This window comes from Anomaloglossus baeobatrachus, chromosome 2, assembly GCF_048569485.1.
Source record: "Anomaloglossus baeobatrachus isolate aAnoBae1 chromosome 2, aAnoBae1.hap1, whole genome shotgun sequence".
NCBI classification, from domain to species: domain Eukaryota; kingdom Metazoa; phylum Chordata; class Amphibia; order Anura; family Aromobatidae; genus Anomaloglossus; species Anomaloglossus baeobatrachus.
Genome location: NC_134354.1, coordinates 438,949,304 through 438,972,485, shown reverse-complemented (window position 1 = coordinate 438,972,485; position 23,182 = coordinate 438,949,304). Strand labels below are relative to the sequence as shown.

Below are 23,182 nucleotides of genomic sequence, written 5' to 3'. Positions count from 1 at the left end.
GAGTTATTGGCAGCCCATAGCTGCCAATAAGTCCTAGATTAATCATGTCAGGCGTCTATGAGACACCCTCCATGATTAATCTGTAAATAACAGTAAATAAACACACGCCCGAAAAAATCCTTTATTGGAAATAAAAAACACACACAAATTCCCTCATTACCAATTTATTAACCCCGACAAACCCTCCATGTCCGGCGTACTCCACGGACCTCCAGCGTCGCGTCCAGCTCTGCTGCATGGAGGTGACAGGAGCAGCAGAAGACACCGCCGCTCCGGTCACCTCCACACAGCAAATGAGATGAGTAGCGCGATCAGCTGCTGTCACTGAGGTTACCCGCGGCCACCGCTGGATCCAGCGGTGGCCGCGAGTTACCTGACTGACAGCAGCTGATCGCGCTACTCACCTCATTTGCTGTGTGGAGGTGACCGGAGCGGCGGTGTCTTCTGCTGCTCCTGTCACCTCCATGCAGCAGAGCTGGACGCGACGCTGGAGGTCCGTGGAGTACGCCGGACATGGAGGGTTTGTCGGGGTTAATAAATTGGTAATGAGGGAATTTGTGTGTGTTTTTTATTTCCAATAAAGGATTTTTTCGGGCGTGTGTGTTTTTTTACTGTAACTTACAGATTAATCATGGAGGGTGTCTCAGACGCCTGACATGATTAATCTAGGACTTATTGGCAGCTATGGGCTGCCAATAACTCCTTATTACCCCGATTTGCCAACGGCACCAGGGCAAATCGGGAAGAGCCGGGTACAGCCCCAGAACTGTCGCATATAATGTATGCGGCAATTCTGGGCGGCTGCTGACTGATATTGTTAGGGTGGGGGGCCCCCCATAACGTGGAGCTCCCCATCCTGAGAATACCAGCCTTCAGCCGTATGGCTTTATCTGGCTGGCTTTTAAATTGGGGGGAACCGCACGCCGTTTTTTTTTAATTATTTATTTATTTATTTTACTGCACAGTATAGACACGCCCACCGGCTGCTGTGATTGGGTGCAGTGTGACACCTGTCACTCAGCGTGGGGGCGTGTCTCACTGTAACCAATCATAGGCGCCGGTGGGCGGGGAAAGCAGGGAATAGGAGATTGTTTAATGGGCGGCCGGCTTTTTCAAAATAGTAAAAGCCGCCGCAGCCGTGTGAATGCCGTGCAGCGCCGGTGATCGGGGATCGGTGAGTATGAGAGAGGGGGGGACACTTCAGTCAATCGGGGGATTAGCGGTCACCGGTGAATCCTTCACAGGTGACCGCTAATCAGTACTCGACACAGACAGAGCCGCGGTATGAGGATGAAGTCGGGTGAAGTTCACCCGAGTTCATTCTCATCGCGCAACTCTGTCTGCTGTCAGCCGACATTTATAAACGACATTGTGCATCACACACACGGACATTACACACGGACATTACACGTACACATACACGTTAATTCCACACGCACACACGGACGTTCTGCACACAAACACGGCTAGCATACGCAATTCACACAGGTGCCACACGGACCATAAAAACGGACACAAAAACGGGACACGGACCCGAAAAACGGCCCGTAACACACGTGCGTGTTTTTCACGGACGTGTGAAGGGGGCCTATGGCAGGGGGGGCAAACTGTTGTGGCCATAAATTTTGTTGCAGTTCAGTGTGAAAGTTTTATTTTCCTCTGATAAGGGTCTGGTCCAGGGCTGTGACACGCTTGGATGGTCAGAGGAGCACATCTTTTAACTGATGTAAAAAGACATGAATCCATGAGACACATTCATTCCTGCTCTGAATGTGTCAAAGGTCATCATAAGTTTGTACTCCCATACAGTGGCGTAACTAGAGTTTGATGGGCCCTGGTGCAAACTTTGGACTGGGGCCCCCCTCCATGTACACAACACTTAGGGTACGGGATAATGATGCTGACACTTGGCTTTTACCCACAGCACCCAGGTTTCCCATGATCTAAAATCCCTCTATCAGCACCCTGCTTTCCCATGCTCTGTCATACATCTTTCCCTCAGCACCCAGCTTTCCCATATCAGAGCATGGGAAAGCTGGGTGCTGAGAGATGTATAGCAGAGCATGGGAAAGCTGGGTGCTGAGAGATGTATAGCAGAGCATGGGAAAGCTGGGTGCTGAGAGATGTATACAAACACCGAAATCGATATCAAGGTAATTATATTAGACCAAAAACCGAAAAACTCAAATTACCCACAAAACAATTTTATTACATATATGCCATAAACAAGGTACACATGTTAAAATATAAATGAGAAGAAAGGTGAGAATCAATACATTCTACTCCTCACCCTTCCTATCATACAGGGGTCGGCGTCCTAAAGTTTACTGACGCCCCTGTTCCTCGTCGGCTTGAGTCCTAAGCAGGCCCTCCACTTACACTGAAAGAACACCGTGTGCCCTAATTCAAAAGTGGGTAAGGTGAAACACCCAAAAGCCCATATAGACAGTATGTGACATCCTAGTTCAGTCAAAGAATTCTCTGTCAATGGATGTCATCAATCTATATATAGGGGAGGCGCTGACCCAGTCGACTATTTGTCAAGAGGAAAAAACAAAGGATCATAAAAACAATTGTTGCATTTGTCCAGGATGCACCCTACGCGTTTCGCCCTTTAAATCAAATTAGGGCTCATCAGGGGTATGGCAGCATAGATCCTTGACATTTATAGCACAGCTACAACCTAGAACAAAAACATAATTAAAATAAGATAAAACACTGTTACCAACTCACAGGGTCCATAGTCACCTAGAGAAAGCATGGACAGACAACATAATCAATACTGACCAGTAGTAGTGGATCAATACCAAAGGAATTTCCACAGTTAGTGAAAGAAACCTCCTCCAGGAATATGACCAGAATGGAATATCTAATAATGCAAACAATACAGACAATATGTATATCTGTGAGTACACAAAAGCAGGTCCACAGGACATATCCAACCAGGCGTATTTAAATAGGTATATCTACCTGTTACAAATCGGACCAAAGGTGTATATATATCCCTCACTATATCTGAAGGCAATCCAAAAGTCCAGGCGCAGTCATATATGTGGCCTGCAGAGAATATTCAGCACGAGACATATGTCATATTTCCGTGTCTGTTTCAAGGGGGCAAGGATAAAATACTTCCAAACCCAATACCTGGTCCAAATCAGAGTGGAAATATTCACACCTCCGGATATATCCAGCAATGCAGGCTCACATGCATGTGTGATAATACTCTTGTCCGTAGGACAGATATCCCCTGAAGACAAAGCAAATATATACCCACATGCATATATGGTATAAGGGGCACCAAAAAAGAATCTAGATAGAAGGCACAAAACATATACTGACCAGTAACAGTGGATCAATACAAAAGAATTTTCATAGTTAGTGAAGAAACATCCTCCAAAAATATCAAGGTGGATGTCTTCACATCTGAGGACACATCCCGCTGTGCAGGCTCACTTGCATATGTAGTGACACTTAGGTCCATAGGAAGAAAATCCCTTGAAAGAATTACAAATATATCCACTTAAATATACGGTATAATAATATAAAAATACCATCACCCCATCTCAGAGGCCATCAGTACAAAAAAAGAATAACCTTATGCCCCATCGAAGGTGCCACACATACCTCAGGAAAGTCCTGATCCTGGAAGGAGCACAACACCTCCGCAGTGTCTAAAGGGAGAGGTATAACCTGGCTTAGATCTCCCACATTAACCATTAACAGTATAAGAATCAACACAACAGAATGGCAAGTTGAAATACCTGGTCAGTAGATATCACCTGGGTAACGGTATGTATCCAGTGCGGGTGTCAGCTTAAATCCTAGCTGCCCCAGCCGGTTTTTAAATGTCCTGTTTCGCGCCAAAAAATGCCGCCTTTCAGCCACCCCCCCAACGTCATTTCTGGGGAGCGCAACCAAAAAAGCATTCACTCAGATACATGGCTAGTAAGAATGGTGCCACATAGCCAAGCGTTCCTAGTCACTGCGCATGCGCAAGTCGCGCATGCGCATAGCCTAAAACGTAACTCAAGGCGGTCCCATCTCGCACCCATAATGCAGTTATTCAGCTATTCCAAACGTCATTTCCGGGGAACGCAACCAAGAAAGCATTCACCCGGACACATGGCTAATAGAAATGGTACCGCAAGTCGAACGTTCCTAGTCAATGCGCATGCGCAAATCGCATAACCTTAAACGTAATTCAAAGCGATGACACAAAACGGGGGCTAATACCAGCTGCATATGCGCAATTCACACATTCTGCGCGTGTGCTAGGAATCACTGCAAGATGCTAGATGCACCATCCACCTTATTCCCAATCTTGAGGGGGCATGCGATCCCACCAATGGGAGAGGGGGGTATATAAACCAGATATAAGTGCGCGAAAAAAATATATCATATTGACCAGATATCCAATCTCAGTCAAAATAATGATAATGTAGTCACAAATTTTATGAGGCATTCCAGAGGATTCTAGCTCAATAAACCATGTCCATATCACACACTCATAGACCAAAAAGAAAGTAACAGTGTTCTACACCTAGAAACAACAATTAAAAATAGTCCCAATTCAACACTAGCAACCCGATTATGTCACATTTTGTCATCATCAGTAATAGTGTCCATTTATCAACAAATTTTGGTGGACAATAATTTCAAATCAGGCCTACTACAGGCCAAATATATTGAGATATGGTAGGAAATACTTTTATCAAATTAGATGAAGCAAGTGTAGCTAATGTGTTCATTCAAGCCATTCGGATGCACGGACTCCAGCCAAAAAATCCACCTAGCCTCTCTTTGTAGTAATGATTTGATTTGGACCAGGTATTGGGTTTGGAAGTATTTTATCCTTGCCCCCTTGAAACAGACACGGAAATATGACATATGTCTCGTGCTGAATATTCTCTGCAGGCCACATATATGACTGCGCCTGGACTTTTGGATTGCCTTCAGATATAGTGAGGGATATATATACACCTTTGGTCCGATTTGTAACAGGTAGATATACCTATTTAAATACGCCTGGTTGGATATGTCCTGTGGACCTGCTTTTGTGTACTCACAGATATACATATTGTCTGTATTGTTTGCATTATTAGATATTCCATTCTGGTCATATTCCTGGAGGAGGTTTCTTTCACTAACTGTGGAAATTCCTTTGGTATTGATCCACTACTACTGGTCAGTATTGATTATGTTGTCTGTCCATGCTTTCTCTAGGTGACTATGGACCCTGTGAGTTGGTAACAGTGTTTTATCTTATTTTAATTATGTTTTTGTTCTAGGTTGTAGCTGTGCTATAAATGTCAAGGATCTATGCTGCCATACCCCTGATGAGCCCTAATTTGATTTAAAGGGCGAAACGCGTAGGGTGCATCCTGGACAAATGCAACAATTGTTTTTATGATCCTTTGTTTTTTCCTCTTGACAAATAGTCGACTGGGTCAGCGCCTCCCCTATATATAGATTGATGACATCCATTGACAGAGAATTCTTTGACTGAACTAGGATGTCACATACTGTCTATATGGGCTTTTGGGTGTTTCACCTTACCCACTTTTGAATTAGGGCACACGGTGTTCTTTCAGTGTAAGTGGAGGGCCTGCTTAGGACTCAAGCCAACGAGGAACAGGGGCGTCAGTAAACTTTAGGACGCCGACCCCTGTATGATAGGAAGGGTGAGGAGTAGAATGTATTGATTCTCACCTTTCTTCTCATTTATATTTTAACATGTGTACCTTGTTTATGGCATATATGTAATAAAATTGTTTTGTGGGTAATTTTAGTTTTTCGGTTTTTGCTGAGAGATGTATAGCAGAGCATGGGAAAGCTGGGTGCTGAGAGATGTATAGCAGATCATGGGAAAGCTGGGTGCTGAGAGATGTATAGCAGATCATGGGAAAGCTGGGTGCTGAGAGATGTATAGCAGAGCATGGGAAAGCTGGGTGCTGAGAGATGTATAGCAGAGCATGGGAAAGCTGGGTGCTGAGAGATGTATAGCAGATCATGGGAAAGCTGGGTGCTGAGAGATGTATAGCAGATCATGGGAAAGCTGGGTGCTGAGAGATGTATAGCAGAGCATGGGAAAGCTGGGTGCTGAGAGATGTATAGCAGAGCATGGGAAAGCTGGGTGCTGAGAGATGTATAGCAGAGCATGGGAAAGCTGGGTGCTGAGAGATGTATAGCAGAGCATGGGAAAGCTGGGTGCTGAGAGATGTATAGCAGAGCATGGGAAAGCTGGGTGCTGAGAGATGTATAGCAGAGCATGGGAAAGCTGGGTGCTGAGAGATGTATAGCAGAGCATGGGAGAGCTGGGTGCTGAGAGATGTATAGCAGAGCATGGGAAAGCTGGGTGCTGAGAGATGTATAGCAGAGCATGGGAAAGCTGGGTGCTGAGAGATGTATAGCAGATCATGGGAAAGCTGGGTGCTGAGAGATGTATAGCAGAGCATGGGAAAGCTGGGTGCTGAGAGATGTATAGCAGAGCATGGGAAAGCTGGGTGCTGAGAGATGTATAGCAGAGCATGGGAAAGCTGGGTGCTGAGAGATGTATAGCAGAGCATGGGAAAGCTGGGTGCTGAGAGATGTATAGCAGAGCATGGGAAAGCTGGGTGCTGAGAGATGTATAGCAGAGCATGGGAAAGAGCCCTTTTCCCTCAGCACAAAACATTCCCATCCCATACTTGTATCTTTTTCCTCCCTCATATATAGTTCTCCAAATACTATAATGGCCCCCACATAGCCTTCCATATAGTATAAAGGGTCCCACATAACCCTTTATATATTAGAATGCACCCCCATAGTCCTCCATGTATTATAATGCATTTCCCATAGTTCTCCATATTTTATACTGCACCACAGTCCCCCATGCTTTATAATGCACCCCCACAGACCATGTGTAAGGTAGCCTCCATAGTCCTCCATATATTATAATGTAGCCCCCATAGTCCTATATGTATTATAATGCAGCCCCATAGACCTCCATGTATAATGCGCTGCTATAGTCTATGTATAAGGTGTCCTTCATGTTTATTATGCAGTCCCATAGACCTCCATGTATCATGCAGCCAGCACCCCCAGGCCTCCATGTATTATGCAGCCAGTCCCACCAGGGCCTCCATGTGTCATGCAGCCAGCCCCACCAGGTGTCATGCAGCCAGCCCCACCAGGGCCTCCATGTGTAATGCAGCCAGCTTCCCACGGGCCTATAGGTGTCATGGAGCCAGCCCCCCCAGGGCCTCTATGCGTCATGCAGACAGCCCCCCCAGGGCCTCTATGCGTCATGCAGACAGCCCCCCCAGGGCCTCTATGCGTCATGCAGCCAGCCCCCCCCAGGGCCTCTATGCGTCATGCAGCCAGCCCCTCCAGGGTCTCCATGTGTCATGCAGCCAGCCCCCCCAGGGCCTCCATGTGTCATGCAGCCAGCCCCCCCCAGGGCCTCCATGTGTCATGCAGCCAGCCCCCCCCCAGGGCCTCCATGTGTCATGCAGCCAGCCCCCCCAGGGCCTCCATGTGTCATGCAGCCAGCCCCCCCAGGGCCTCCCTGTGTCATGCAGCCAGCCCCCAGGGCCTCCATGTGTCATGCAGCCAGCCCCCCCAGGGCCTCCATGTGTCATGCAGCCAGCCCCCCCAGGGCCTCCATGTGTCATGCAGCCAGCCCCCCCAGGGCCTCCATGTGTCATGCAGCCAGCCCCCCCAGGGCCTCCATGTGTCATGCAGCCAGCCCCCCCAGGGCCTCCCGGTGTCATGCAGCCAGCCCCCCCCAGGGCCTCCATGTGTCATGCAGCCAGCCCCCAGGGCTTCTATGTGTAATGCAGCCTGCCAGCCAGCCCCACCAGGGCCTCCATGTATCATGCAGGCAGCTTCCCCGGGCCTATATGTGTCATGCAGCCAGCAAAATAAAAAAACAAGTACCTCTCAGCTCCTTCTGACCCCTGCGACTGCGGTAGTTATGCCCCTGCTCCCATATGTCACACACCCTGCTCCCTATACAGCCTGCACCCCCATATCACACACACACCCTGACCCACATATCTCACCCTGCCCGTACCCCAACTTACCCCTCTCAAACACTCTGCACCCTTCACATGCTTCTGTCACAGTCTGCAGCCCTCATATCCCACTCACCCTGCAGCCCACCCCCTCATGTCCCCTCTTTTCTCATTACCACTCATGTGTTAGAAGTATCTTCTCCTGCTTTCTCCCCGGCCTCCTGTGTCTCCTCCCACACAGTCACATGGGCGTGACGTCATCGCAGGTCCTGGTAGGGATGGTTTCCGTCTGCCGTGCAGGAGCACATCTCCTCTGCAGCAGGTCAGGAACGCCTGGTGGCCTCTCCAGGTCAGGGGCCCCTCTGCCCCCTGCAGACACTGGGCCCCCCTGACTCACAGGCCGGCCCCCTAACGGTCGCGCAGTCGGCCACTACACAGCGGCACTACACATAGGGGCCCGGCAGCCGGCTCTGCAGAGCGGCTGCCGGGCCCCTATAACCCTGCGGGCCCGGTCGCGGTGGCGACCTCTGCGACCGCGATCGTTACGCCCCTGCTCCCATAGTCTCCTATCTCTCTGGGACTAGAAATTTCCTTTCAATACCAGCAATTTCATGTCCATAATGCTGTGGTCTGAGTTACAAAAATGTTTGGCCACAGGTAGATCCATCCTTTTTTCTCTAATTGTGTGGCGGTGAGAATTCATCCTTGTCCTGAGCTGTTGTCCGGTCTCCCCTACATACAGATGCCATGCCTGATGAAGAATAAGGAATAACGTTTGGAACACCATTCTAAGTCTGAACTGGGTGCAGAAAACCTAAAAAAACATCACTATGGGGAGAGAAGGTATGCACACCAGTGACTATGTAAAGGGAATACATGAAATAGCAGAAACTGCTGTGTGAATACTGACTTGAAAAATCCAATAGCTATATGTAAGAGTGAAAATGTGAAAAATGGAATCTGCATTACTGCCATGAACATATGAATCAAGAGAAATTTAGCTACTGAATTGATCAATGCAATAGAGCCCCAACACTACGCCAAAGTATTTCTCTACGTTGGGGTCCCTAGCTTGTGTGTGTCCTCTCATGCAGTTAAAAAACTTACCGTGTATGGGAAGCTGAGACCCAGGCTATTTATGCGTATGATATGGATTGGCAATAGGTGTGGTTGGGGAGGGTTCACAAACGAAAAAATACTAACAATAAGGAATAACGTTTGGAACACCATTCTAAGTCTGAACTGGGTGCAAAAAACCTAAAAAAACATCACTATGGGGAGACAAGGTATGCACACCAGTGACTATGCAAGGGGAATACATGAAATAGCAGAAACTGCTGTGTGAATACTGACTTGAAAAATCCAATAGCTATATGCAAGAGTGAATATGTGAATATAATGTTGAATGTGAATATAATATTGCATTGATCAATTCAGTAGCTAAATTTCTCTTGATTCATATGTTCATGGCAGTAATGCAGATTCCATTTTTCACATTTTCACTCTTACATATAGCTATTGGATTTTTCAAGTCAGTATTCACACAGCAGTTTCTGCTATTTCATGTATTCCCCTTGCATAGTCACTGGTGTGCATACCTTGTCTCCCCATAGTGATGTTTTTTTAGGTTTTTTGCACCCAGTTCAGACTTAGAATGGTGTTCCAAACGTTATTCCTTATTGTTAGTAGTTTTTCGTTTGTGAACCCTCCCCAACCACACCTATTGCCAATCCATATCATACGCATAAATAGCCTGGGTCTCAGCTTCCCATACACGGTAAGTTTTTTAACTGCATGAGAGGACACACACAAGCTAGGGACCCCAACGTAGAGAAATACTTTGGCGTAGTGTTGGGGCTCTATTGCATTGATCAATTCAGTAGCTAAATTTCTCTTGATTCATATGTTCATGGCAGTAATGCAGATTCCATTTTTCACATTTTCACTCTTACATATAGCTATTGGATTTTTCAAGTCAGTATTCACACAGCAGTTTCTGCTATTTCATGTATTCCCCTTACATAGTCACTGGTGTGCATACCTTATCTCCCCATATATATGCCTGATGAAGAGACCTGAGTAGTCTCGAAAGCTTGCAATTACCGTATTTTTCGGACTATAAGATGCACCGGACTATAAGACGCACCCTGGTTTTAGAGGAGGAAAATAGGAAAATAAAATTTTAAGCAAAAAATGTGGTCATGACACACTGTCATGGGGCGAGGATCTGCTGCTCACACTGTTATGGGGGTAATGTCCCCAAATTCTCTACTAAGGTGCCGTATCCTGGTAATGATCCTCCCTGCCTGGTATATACAGTATATGTCCCTCATCCGCTATACAACGTAATCCTGCCATATGGCCGCATCCTGCTATATACTGGCATGTGGCCGCATCCTGCTATATAACCCATCATGGCATATGGCCCCATCCGGCTCATAATATGCCCCCATCCTGCTCATAATATGCCCCCATCCGGCTCATAATATTCCCCCATCTGGCTCATCATATGCCCCCATCTGGCTCATAATATGCCCCCATCCGGCTCATAATATGCCCCCATCCGGCTCATAATATGCCCCCATCCGGCTCATAATATGCCCCCATCTGGCTCATAATATGCCCCCATCCGGCTCATAATATGCCCCCATCCGGTTCATAATATGCCCCCATCCTGGTGTATGGCCGCATCCTGTGGCACATAAAAAAAATAAACGTTCATACTCACCTCACTTTACCTCACTCCCTGCAGCATCGCTCGTCCTCCCGTCTGTGTCAGCGGCAGCGCCGCTGATTGGAGCCGTCCCCATTACCCTGCTGGATCGCGATCATCTCCTGTGTCTGTGCCAGTGTCCCGGCCGCTGCGTGTGGACACGTGCGCACAGCGATGACGTCATCGCTGTGCGGCCGCTAGTATCCACTCAGCTGCCGGCACAAACACAGGAGATGATCGCGATCCAGCAGGGTAATGGGGACAGCTCCAATCAGCGGCGCTGCCGCTGACACAGACGGAAGGACGAGCGATGCTGCAGGGAACAGTGAGTACTGTACACTCACTGATTCACTGCTCCCCGCGCTGATGATGACGCGCGGGGAACAGTGAATACAGCCGCACATGATCACTCCAGGCCGTAGTTGCCAGGGGTGATCATGCGAGCCGGCTGTTTATCCCCCGCCCATCATCCCGCCCACCTGTCAGCGCCGGCTTCAGCGCTGAGGGATGATGGGCGGGGGATGGGCGTGCATATTAAATGAGCGGGTCCACGTGGTCACGGCAGGCTGCTACAGCCTGCTCGTGCCCCCGATGACCCGCTCCACCGCAGCACCCACATTCCCCGCAGCCACATTCAGACCATAAGACGCACCCCCCACTTTCCCCCAACATTTGGGGGAAAAAAAGTGCGTCTTATGGTCCGAAAAATACGGTATTACCATTTTTCAGTTAGCCATTAAAAGGTATCAACCACTGAGGACTTTCAGTTCTTTTAAACAATTTTTTTATCTCTACTGGCTAACACGGTACAAAGATATATATTACTTGTATCTATAATCAGCCATTTCATACAAGAATTCTTCAGAATGGCCATTGTGAGAAGGTTACCAACATGAGGATAGAAGGACTCCTAACAGCAGAGATGACAACCAATGACAAGGATGATACAATCTCGAAGGGAAATTGTGAAGATGCCACAGTCAAAGAAAGAAATTAAACCAAAGAAGACATGACTGAGCCACACAAGGAAGATCAAGAAGTAGAAGAATCACCGATGGAAACTGAAACAGCAGCAACTGAGCCCAATTTTGTGTGGAGCAATCCACTAAGGCCTAAGCCACACGGCGAGAAAATCGGTGCGAGTGGAGTGCGATAAAACATCGCATTCCCCTCGGACCAATTCTAGCCTGTGTGACAGCACACATGAGCGATTATTTTCTCAGCCCTAATCGGACTGAGAAAACAATCGCAGCATGCTGCGACTGTAATGCGAGACTCTTTTCTCTCGCACCCATTCAAGTGAATGGGGCGAGAGAAAAATCGCACTGCACTCGCGGTACACCGGTGTACCGTGCGTGCAGAGCGAGAATGTCTATAGCCGGCTACACAGGCGAGAGGGAGAGAAATCCCTCCCTCCCCTCCTGAGTGCCGGCCCGCCCCCCGCAGCTGAGGTCTGCTCGCACGAACGGACCTCAGTTGCAAGGACACAAGCATGAGACTCGGCTCTGCTGTACTGCCAGCACGAGCCGAGTCTCATGCAAGGGGATCGCAGTAGTCCCCGTGTGGCCCCAGCCTAAGACTTAAAATGGCCAAAGCTACATGAGGCATTCTCTGGATTTGGAACCAATTGCTGGCTTTGCAAGATATTTATCAAAAACCTTGCGAGGCGTGAGATACCAGCAGGAGGTAGAGAATGCTGCTCGCTTTCTGTACTTCATGGACAAGGAGAAGCCTTCACTGAAGTTTATATAGAACATTGAGAAGACTAATGACTATTTTGACAAACTATTGGAAATTGGAAACACTCACCAAACTGTCTCTAATTATATGAAGAATGTCAAGCGGTTCATAGATTACCTAACAAAGGTAACATCACTTCATCATAAAGACCAGAAGACATATGGAGCAGCGGGCAGGTACCTCAGCCAGCTAGAAGTATTTCAAAAGAGGCTCAGCAAAGGAATCTCCAGGGAGAATGTCTTGAAGAAGTGTTCAAAAAAATTAATAATAGGAAGAAAATGTACCTTGTTACTAGGAAGAAAATATGCATTGTTACTTTATTCAGCTATGCAATTTGAATTTATTTTATTTCCAGAGAAAAACTCTTAGGCTATGTGCCCACGCTGCGCATTTACCGCGGATTTTGCCGCGGATTTGCCGCGAATTTCCTGCGGATTTCCCGAAAATCTGCAGCAGCGGCACTTCCAAGCCATTTCAATGGCATTTTGGAAATGCTGTTTCCATGCTGCGGATTTTTCCGCTGCGGATTTGCCGCGGATTTTGATCCGGAAAAATCTGCAGCATGTCAATTGTTTGGTGCGGATTTTTGGTTTTGAACGGGGAAAAAAAAAAAAAAAACAAAAACCGCATCAAAATCCGCGGCAAATCCGCGGGTGCGGATTTGCCGCGAAAGTCGCGGATTTTCAGGCAGAAAAATCCGCAGGTACATTCTACCGTGGACACATAGCCTTATTGGATGGGATGAAAAGACCAGACGAGATGCAATCTATCCTTACAGTTGCGAAGACAGATTTTGAAAAGGCAATAAACAAGGCGGACCAGGATGAAAGGCTTCTAGATAGTGAGAAGCTAGTTATTCTCAACTATCTTGAATGCTATATAATCTTGAATAAATTTCAACGACCTGGTGTGGTGCAAAACATTACTGTACGTAACCTGTAGTAAATTTCCCTTTTTATTTTTTTTTATTTTTAATCAACTAGCTGGGCGTACATAGAAATCATATTTCTATTTGCCCCCCCCCAATAAAAAAATAGTAATAATAATAATAATAATAATAATATTCATCTGGGTTACATAAGAACATATCTCACAACTTTCCAGCCCTTAAAAAGTAATTTTCCTCCCATTGAACACTGGATTTCCCTTTTATTGTAGCCATAAATTACGATGCCAACAGTAGTGCCCCACAAACACTCAAACACTATATGATATCCCCACAATGAATTCCTCCACATTAACCTCCATACACAGTATGATGACCCTACTGTACACCCCCCTCAACTATTCTAGCAATGATTGGTGACCCCAGCACAGTGTAATGACCAACTGTGACCCCCACACAGTTCCCCATGCAGTGCAATTGGCCTACACACAGTATAATGGCCCCTACTATCACTCCACATAGTATAACGGATCCCACACAGCCCTCCGCACAGTATGATGGACCCCACGCAAACCTTCACACTGTATGATTGCTTGTATACAATATAATGGCCCTCAAATAGGCCTCCATAAAGTATAAAAGCTGCCTCATAGCCGTCCACATATTATAATGCCCTCTACAAAGCCATTCAAATATTATAATGGCCCCACATAGCCTTCCATAAGGTAATGGGGCCTACATAGTCCTCCATATGGTATAATACACCCCCCATTGCCTTCTATATAGAATAATGCTTCCCCATAGTTCTCTTCATATTATAATTCACCCCCAGAGTCCTCCATTTAGTTTAATGCAGCCTCCATATAATATAATGCAACCTCCACATATTAAAATACAGCCTCTATAATCATCCATATAGTATAATGCAGCCTCTATAATCCTCCATATAGCATAATGCAGCCTCTACAGTGCTGGCCAAAAGTATTGGCACCCCTGCAATTCTGCCAGATAATACTCAGTTTCTTCTTGAAAATTATTGCAATCACAAATTCTTTGGTATTATTATCTTCATTTATTTTGCTTGCAATGAAAAAACAAAAAAGAGAATGAAACAAATCACAAAAACTCCAAAAATGAGCCAGGCAAAAGTATTGGCACCCTTAGCCTAATACTTGGTTGCACAATCTTTAGCCAAAATAACTGCGAACAACCACTTCCGGTAACCATCAATGAGTTTCTTACAATGCTCTCCTGGAATTTTAGACCATTCTTCTTTGGCAAACTGCTCCAGGTCCCTGAGATTTGAAGGGTGCCTTCTCCAAACTGCCATTTTGAGATCTCTCCACAGGTGTTCTATGGGATTCAGGTCTGGACTCATTGCTGGCCACTTTAGTAGTCTCCAGTGCTTTCTCTCAAACCATTTTCTAGTGCTTTTTGAAGTGTGTTTTGGGTCATTGTCCTGCTGGAAGACCCATGACCTCTGAGGGAGACGCAGCTTTCTCACACTGGGCCCTAAATTATGCTGCAAAATTTGTTGGTAGTCTTCAGACTTTATAATGCCATGCACACGGTCAAGCAGTCCAGTGCCAGAGGCAGCAAAGCAACCCCAAAACATCAGGGAACCTCCGCCATGTTTGACTGTAGGGACCGTATTCTTTTCTTTGAATGCCTCTTTTTTTCCCTGTAAACTCTATGTTGATGGCTTTTCCCAAAAAGCTCTACGTTTGTCTCATCTGACCAGAAAACATTCTTCCAAAACGTTTTATGCTTTCTCAGGTAAGTTTTGGAAAATTCCAGCCTGGCTTTATGTCTCGGGGTAAGAAGTGGGGTCTTCCTGGGTATCCTACCATACAGTCCCTTTTCATTCAGACGCTGACGGATAGTATGGGTTGACACTGTTGTACCCTCGGACTGCAGGGCAGCTTGAACTTGTTTGGATGTTAGTCGAGGTTCTTTATCAACCATCCGCACAATCTTGCGTTGAAATCTCTCGTCAATTTTTCTTTTCCTTCCACATCTAGGGAGGTTAGCCACAGTGCCATGGGCTTTAAACTTCTTGATGACACTGCGCACCGTAGATTCAGGAACTTTCAGGTCTTTGGAGATGGACTTGTAGCCTTGAGATTGCTCATGCTTCCTCACAATTTGGATTCTCAAGTCCTCAGACAGTTCTTTGGTCTTCTTTCTTTTCTCCATGCTCAATGTGGTACACACAAGGACACAGGACAGAGGTTGAGTCAACTTTAATCCATGTCAACTGGCTGCAAGTGTGATTTAGTTATTGCCAACACCTGTTCGGTGCCACAGGTAAGTTACAGGTGCTGTTAATTACACAAATTAGAGAAGCATCACATGATTTTTCAAACAGTGCCAATACTTTTGTCCACCCACTTTTTTATGTTTGGTGTGGAAATATATCCAATTTGGCTTTATGACAATTTTTTTTTCCTTCCATTGAAGACCAATTAAATGAAGATAATAATACCAAAGAATTTGTGATTGCAATCATTTTCAAGAAGAAACTGAGTATTCTCTGACAGAATTGCAGGTGTGCCAATACTTTTGGCCAACACTGTATAATCCTCTATATAGAAAACAGCCTCTATAATCCTCTATATAGCATAATACAGCCTCTATAACCCTTCATATAGTGTAATGTAGCCTCTATATAGCATAATGTAGCCTGTGTCCTCTATATAGCTTAATGCAGTCTCTATAGCCCTGTCCTCCATATAGCATAATGAGGCCTCATAGCCCTGTCCTCCATAGCATAATGTAGCCTCTATAGGCCTATCCTCCATAGCTTAATGCAGCCTCATAGCCCTGTCCTCTAGCATAATGTGGCCTCTATAGTCCTGTCCGCTATAGCATAATGTGGTCAGATAGTCCTGTCCTTCATAGCAAATTGTAGCCCTATAATCCTATCCTCTATAGCATAATGTGTCCTCTAAAGTATAAGGTGGCCCTATAGTCCTGTCCTCCATAGCATAATGTGACCCTATAGTCCGGGCCTATAGCATAATGTGGACTCTGTAGTTCTGTCCTCCATAGCATAATGTGGTCCTATAGTCATGTTCTCCATACAGCACCTTGCCCCCATAGTCCTCTGGCCACTGTGTGCTCACTAATTAAATAATTACCTCTCATCAGTCCTGACTCTCTGCTGCTCCGGTCTGCTACACTCTGCCCCGCTCATTCTCAGTACAGTGTGGCATGCAATAGTGATGTCATCGCGCTCCGCCATACTGAGAATCAAAGAGCGCAGGCACAACAAGAGAGAGGAGAGAAGGAGCTCCATTTCTCCTCATTGCAATGATGGGCGGGGGTATAGGGCCGTTGCGGAGTGGTGGGGGGCCCAATGCCTGCGCGGTCACAGGCCCCCTTCATTCACGGTTTCCATAGCAGTCGCGTGGCCTGCCACTATTGACGGTGCACCATTGTCAACTAAGTAAAGCTTTTCATTAATGCAAATTTCACACTAACTTGTAGGTCGAGGAGTGGAAGAAGAGGGCTCCTTATTGTGAAAGTCACGTACGAGTAGCCATACATGAACACAATACAGCGGCGAACCAGATTGCGGTATTGGTTTTGAATAAAGAAGAAAGGGTAAATATTTAAATACCTCTCTGCCTCTGTCTCTTTGTCTCTCTGTGTGCGTGCGTGTCTCAGAGTGCCTGTGCGTGCGTGTCAGAGTGCCTGTGCGTGCCTACGTGTCAGAGTGCCTGTGCGTGCCTACGTGTCAGAGTGCCTGTGCGTGCCTACGTGTCAGAGTGCCTTCACACATTAAAATGAACCAGACAAATTCTTCCCACCTCACCTCCTCTATTCACTCAGTATCCGTTTCCTATGACCGCTGCCGATGTAGGGGCACTCACTGACAGAGCTTTATATCAGATGACGGATTTCCAGGCGCTGCGCAAAGCTGAGCTCTCTATTCCATGATCAGCTGCTGGCCTTTGATTGGTCGGCAGCTGTCATTGGATTAGCTGTATAGAGAGCTCGCATCTGCGCAGCTCCCGGAAATCTGCCATCGGAAATTAAGCACCGACTGTGTAGGCCCCCAGCTCAGGCAGCGATCATCAAGGGGGTCACAGGCCTGCATGCCGCAAGAAGCATCAGGGGCCGCATGTGGCCCGCGTCTGAGACTACTGCACTATGGAATGTGTGGGAGGATGCAAGGGAAAGGGGGGTTGAGGACTCAGACGCACTGTACATGATCCACTCAGCAGCAAGGCGGCAACATGACGTTGGCTGTGATGCTTGTCAACAAGGCGGGCATATGCTCCTGCCCCTGTTGATGTGACATCATAGAAAGTAGCAAAATCCTGGCAGGAGCGGTCAAATGACCACTGAGCCAGGGGAGAGGGGCTGAGAGCAGGGCAGGTAGGTAGTTGCTATCTAACTACATGCCCCTATGTAGCCCAATAGTGAAATAATAAAAAAAAATAAGCAAAATAAGCCAGATAACACCTTTAAACAATTTTGTGTGATATAGCTATCTGGTTTAAGAGCATAAAAATTTTAAAATGACATTTTCAGATGTGTCAAATTTCATATATTATTTATAAAAAATTGAAAGAATTGAAGAAAAAAAAAAAAATTGTCCTGGTCAGGAAGGTGAAATCATGCTTGGGGTGAACGGAGTAATGAATACACTAAAAGGGATTGTCCAGGATAAGAAAGAAAAAAACATTATCAACCCTTATTCATGGATGTGTCTGGTATTGTCGTCCAACTCTATGGGCCTGATTCATCAAGATTAGCACTATTCACGAGGGAGCATGCTGGAGTCAGACGCTCCCGATTCATGAAGACGTGCCCACCTATTCATCAGTCTCGAGCAGTTTGACAAGTGGCGTGTCCAAGTGAGATTTCTGCTGTACAGAATGCCACAGCTCAGCATGAACTTGACCATTTTGCCAGAGCTAGAAGAAACTGGCGTGAAAATGGCAAAATCCACAAAATTTTTACTTTTCCGATTTACGCCAGAATTCTAGCTTGAAAGTGTTGATGAATTGGCCCTATATGTTTGAGTGGGGCAGAGATGCAACCAGATAAACCAATTGACAAGTGTAGAAACAATAATGGGAGAACCCGAACGAAAAATAATAAAAAAAACAAACAAAAGAAAGGACAAAACCAAATCATTTCTGGAAAACGTTTATTGCAGATCAAGTTCTTACAATCAAGGACGGAGGATGTACAGGTCAATATACAAAAACTGAGCTGCTGAGTTTAAGAAAACAAGCTAAACACCAGACAGTAACGTCCAGTTCCATATGAACAACGCCTTGCTCTTCAGTCAAGGCTCAGATCCAGGCTGACAGCCATAACCTGAGCAGAAGTGCAGAATTGTAGATGACCAGGCCATATTTTAAAATAAATATACATATCAAGATATGGCCTGGTCATTATATAAAGATAAATATTATAGATCCACACATATACACAACCCAATCTTGTTTGTACTTGACATGGTTCACTGTTTAGGTGTATAAAGACACTTGAGGTGTGTTAAAGGGGTTTTCCCACAAAGTACATTTTAATCACTAGATCTTGAAATAATAAGTTCCACAATTGGATGAGTTAAAAAAAAAAAAAAAAAAAAGTTCTTGTGCCGAGATAATCATAATCATGTAAAACCTGACAGCCCAATTAAGGTCTGGGCTACACTGCAACATTTTGTAACACTGCTGATTGATTTTCACTGTTTTGCTATAGCTGCAGAAGAAAACAATACATTGAGTTGTATGCATTTTGGTAGACTGCAGCTGCCATTTACAGTTAAAGTCAATCGGTTCCGCTACCAAGAAGTTTTAGTATAGTCCAGGTCTATAGGTGCGGGTTCATCGGACTGAGCAGTCCTTGCAAGGATTTCCCAATTTTCAACAAGTGGCAAGACTACATCGCGCTATGCTGGCAAAACTGTCATTATTCGGTCTTCCCTTCTTCCTTTTGTTTTTGAAATTTCTGTTGAACAACTCGGAGGGTGGTGAAGAAATTCCCCATGAAGTGGACAAGGAATGGCATTCCGCACATAATAACCTGCAAAAAAAGGGACATAAGCGTCACAAGACATTAAGAGACCTTCAATCTGAAGTATTGTTCCACTACTCTCGATCTTGTACAAGTACCAAGAGAGCAGTTAATATTTTGGGGTTTTTTCAGGGACTATAAGATGCTCCTTACCATAAGACACCTCAGATTTAGATAGCCAAAAAATAGGAAAAACATTTTTCTTGTTAATTAAAACTTCCCCCATGGTGTAAAGTAGAGGGGTCATTAGCACACATTTTAATGTACTAGGGTAGAATAGGGAGGGAATATTTTTATTGTTAGTGTCTCTTTGCATTGTGTATTTTACGCACACAGCTCTGCTACATGCAACTACATCCACATATAGATATACAGTTCTGCTACATGCATATAGACACACAGCTTTGCTACATGCAAACTACACACAGACACCGTTCTGCTACACGCACATATGGACACAGTTCTGCTACAAGCACATATGGACACATCGTTCTGCCTCATGCACATATAGACAACCAGTTATGCTACATGCACAAACACATGCAGCTCTGCTACATACATAAAAAGACAAATATACAGCTCTGCCACATGTACATATAGAAAAAACACACTTTTTAGGAGGAGTTTTTCTTGCTAAAAAGTCTTACACTCCAAAAAATATAATATAAAAGCCTCTACCTGTATAAATGTGTACTCTATATTTAACAAATAATTCACTCACTGATTTTTAATGTACGGTAGATATATAGTAAAAAGTAGTAGCCAAGCAGAGCAAGCACATGATTTGTCTAGGAGTTCAAGAGCCAATTGATACATTTTCCATACTAGAGTAACAAAGCAAGACGGGAATGCATTGAATATGCGTCTTGTGGTATCATTACAGAAGATTTCACTTATAACAGACATGGATATAAAAAGCAGCAATGGAAGGGTGCACACTCCAGGAGAGATTATGTAGGACACATTACCTGCCATTCCTTGCACTCTGGATGCCTGGCTAGTTGAAACAGGGTAATTGCGTTATAGAGCTGCCAGAACTGTAATATAAACACAGAATGGCCATTACTACCAGCATAGTCTTGTATCTCTACCACAAGTTTAGAGGCATAGCAGGCATTGCATCAATTTTTGTACCATAATATCTATATCTATATCTATAATAATTAATTATAATATCTATATATATAATAATTAATTATAATATCTATATCTATATCTATAATAATTATATATATAATAATTAATTATAATATATATATATAATATATATATAATGAAGGGAATTTTGTTTACTTACCGTAAATTCCTTTTCTTCTAGCTCCAATTGGGAGACCCAGACAATTGGGTGTATAGCTATGCCTCCGGAGGCCACACAAAGTATTACACTAAAAGTGTAAAGCCCCTCCCCTTCTGCCTATACACCCCCCGTGCTCCCACGGGCTCCTCAGTTTTGGTGCAAAAGCAAGAAGGAGGAAAAAATTATAAACTGGTTTAAAGTAAATTCAATCCGAAGGAATATCGGAGAACTGAATCCATTCAACATGAACAACATGTGTACACAAAAAAACAGGGGCGGGTGCTGGGTCTCCCAATTGGAGCTAGAAGAAAAGGAATTTACGGTAAGTAAACAAAATTCCCTTCTTCTTTGTCGCTCCATTGGGAGACCCAGACAATTGGGACGTCCAAAAGTAGTCCCTGGGTGGGTAAATAATACCTCATAATAGAGCCGTAACGGCTCTGTCCTACAGGTGGGCAACCGCCGCCTGAAGGACTCGCCTACCTAGGCTGGCATCTGCCGAAGCATAGGTATGCACCTGATAGTGTTTCGTGAAAGTGTGCAGGCTCGACCAGGTAGCTGCCTGACACCTGCTGAGCCGTAGCCTGGTGCCGCAAGGCCCAGGACGCTCCCACGGCCCTGGTAGAATGGGCCTTCAGCCCTGAGGGAACCGGAAGCCCCGAGGAACGATAAGCTTCGAGAATTGGTTCCTTGATCCACCGAGCCAGGGTTGATTTGGAAGCTTGTGTCCCTTTACGCTGGCCAGCGACAAGGACAAAGAGTGCATCCGAGCGGCGCAGGGGCGCCGTACGAGAAATGTAGAATCTGAGTGCTCTCACCAGATCTAACAAGTGCAAATCCTTTTCACATTGGTGAACTGGATGAGGACAAAAAGAAGGTAAGGAGATATCCTGATTGAGATGAAAGGGGGATACCACCTTAGGGAGAAATTCCGGAACCGGACGCAGAACCACCTTGTCCTGGTGAAACACCAGGAAAGGGGCTTTGCATGACAGTGCTGCTAGCTCAGACACTCTCCGAAGTGAAGTGACTGCTACTAGGAAAACCACTTTCTGCGAAAGGCGTGCGAGAGAAATATCCCTCATTGGCTCGAACAGTGGTTTCTGAAGAACCATCAGCACCCTGTTCAGATCCCAGGGTTCCAACGGACGTTTGTAAGGAGGGACGATGTGACAAACCCCCTGCAGGAACGTGCGTACCTGTGGAAGTCTGGCCAGGCGCTTCTGAAAAAACACAGGGAGCGCAGAGACTTGTCCCTTAAGGGAGCCGAGTGACAAACCCTTTTCCAATCCGGACTGAAGAAAGGACAGAAAAGTGGGCAAGGCAAATGGCCAGGGAGAAAAACCCTGAGCAGAGCACCACGACAGGAATATTTTCCACGTCCTGTGGTAGATCTTGGCGGACGTTGGTTTCCTAGCCTGTCTCATAGTGGCAATGACCTCTTGAGATAATCCTGAAGACGCTAGGATCCAGGACTCAATGGCCACACAGTCAGGTTGAGGGCCGCAGAATTCAGATGGAAAAACGGCCCTTGGGACAGCAAGTCTGGTCGGTCTGGTAGTGCCCACGGTTGGCCGACCGTGAGATGCCACAGATCCGGGTACCACGACCTCCTCGGCCAGTCTGGAGCGACGAGGATGGCGCGGCGGCAGTCTGCCCTGATCTTGCGTAACACTCTGGGCAACAGTGCCAGCGGAGGAAACACATAAGGGAGTTGAAACTGCGACCAATCCTGAACTAAGGCGTCTGCCGCCAGAGCTCTGTGATCGTGAGAACGTGCCGTGAATGCCGTGACCTTGTTGTTGTGCCGGGACGCCATTAGGTCGACATCCGGCATCCCCCAGCGGCAACAGATCTCCTGAAACACGTCCGGGTGAAGGGACCATTCCCCTGCGTCCATGCCCTGGCGACTGAGAAAATCTGCTTCCCAGTTTTCCACGCCCGGGATGTGAACTGCGGAGATCGTGGAGGCCGTGGCTTCCACCCACATCAAAATCCGCCGGACTTCCTGGAAGGCTTGCCGACTGCGTGTTCCTCCTTGGTGGTTGATGTAAGCCACCGCTGTGGAGTTGTCCGACTGAATTCGGATCTGCTTGCCTTCCAGCCACTGCTGGAACGCTTTTAGGGCCAGATACACTGCCCTGATCTCCAGAACATTGATCTGAAGTGAGGACTCTTGCCGAGTCCACGTACCCTGAGCCCTGTGGTGGAGAAAAACTGCTCCCCAACCCTGACAGACTCGCGTCCGTCGTGACCACCACCCAGGATGGGGGTAGGAAGGATTTCCCCTTCGATAATGAAGTGGGAAGAAGCCACCACCGAAGGGAAGCTTTGGTTGCCTGAGAGAGGGAGACGTTCCTGTCGAGGGACGTCGGCTTCCTGTCCCATTTGCGTAGGATGTCCCATTGAAGAGGACGCAGGTGAAACTGCGCGAAAGGGACTGCTGCCATTGCTGCCACCATCTTCCCCAGGAAGTGCATGAGGCGCCTCAAGGGGTGTGACTGGCCTCCTCCTTC

General features: G+C 46.2%; 2 protein-coding genes across 2 annotated transcripts in view; both read right to left on the bottom strand.

Moving 5' to 3' along the window:
* Positions 1-1,352: 1,352 nt before the first annotated feature.
* Positions 1,353-23,182, bottom strand: part of POR (cytochrome p450 oxidoreductase) — a 438,013-nt gene continuing 416,183 nt past the window's right edge. Inside the window, exon 17 of the transcript XR_012750515.1 lies at positions 1,353-1,588. The gene's annotated coding sequence lies outside the window, so the exon portion shown is untranslated. The remainder of the gene's footprint in view (positions 1,589-23,182) is intronic.
* Positions 18,481-23,182, bottom strand: part of TMEM120A (transmembrane protein 120A) — a 72,067-nt gene continuing 67,365 nt past the window's right edge. Inside the window, exons 11-12 of the mRNA XM_075334187.1 lie at positions 20,338-20,406; positions 18,481-19,378 (exon numbers count right to left, since the gene is read on the bottom strand). Of these exons, the coding sequence (XP_075190302.1) occupies positions 19,265-19,378; positions 20,338-20,406 (183 nt within the window). The 3' untranslated portion in view covers positions 18,481-19,264. The remainder of the gene's footprint in view (positions 19,379-20,337; positions 20,407-23,182) is intronic.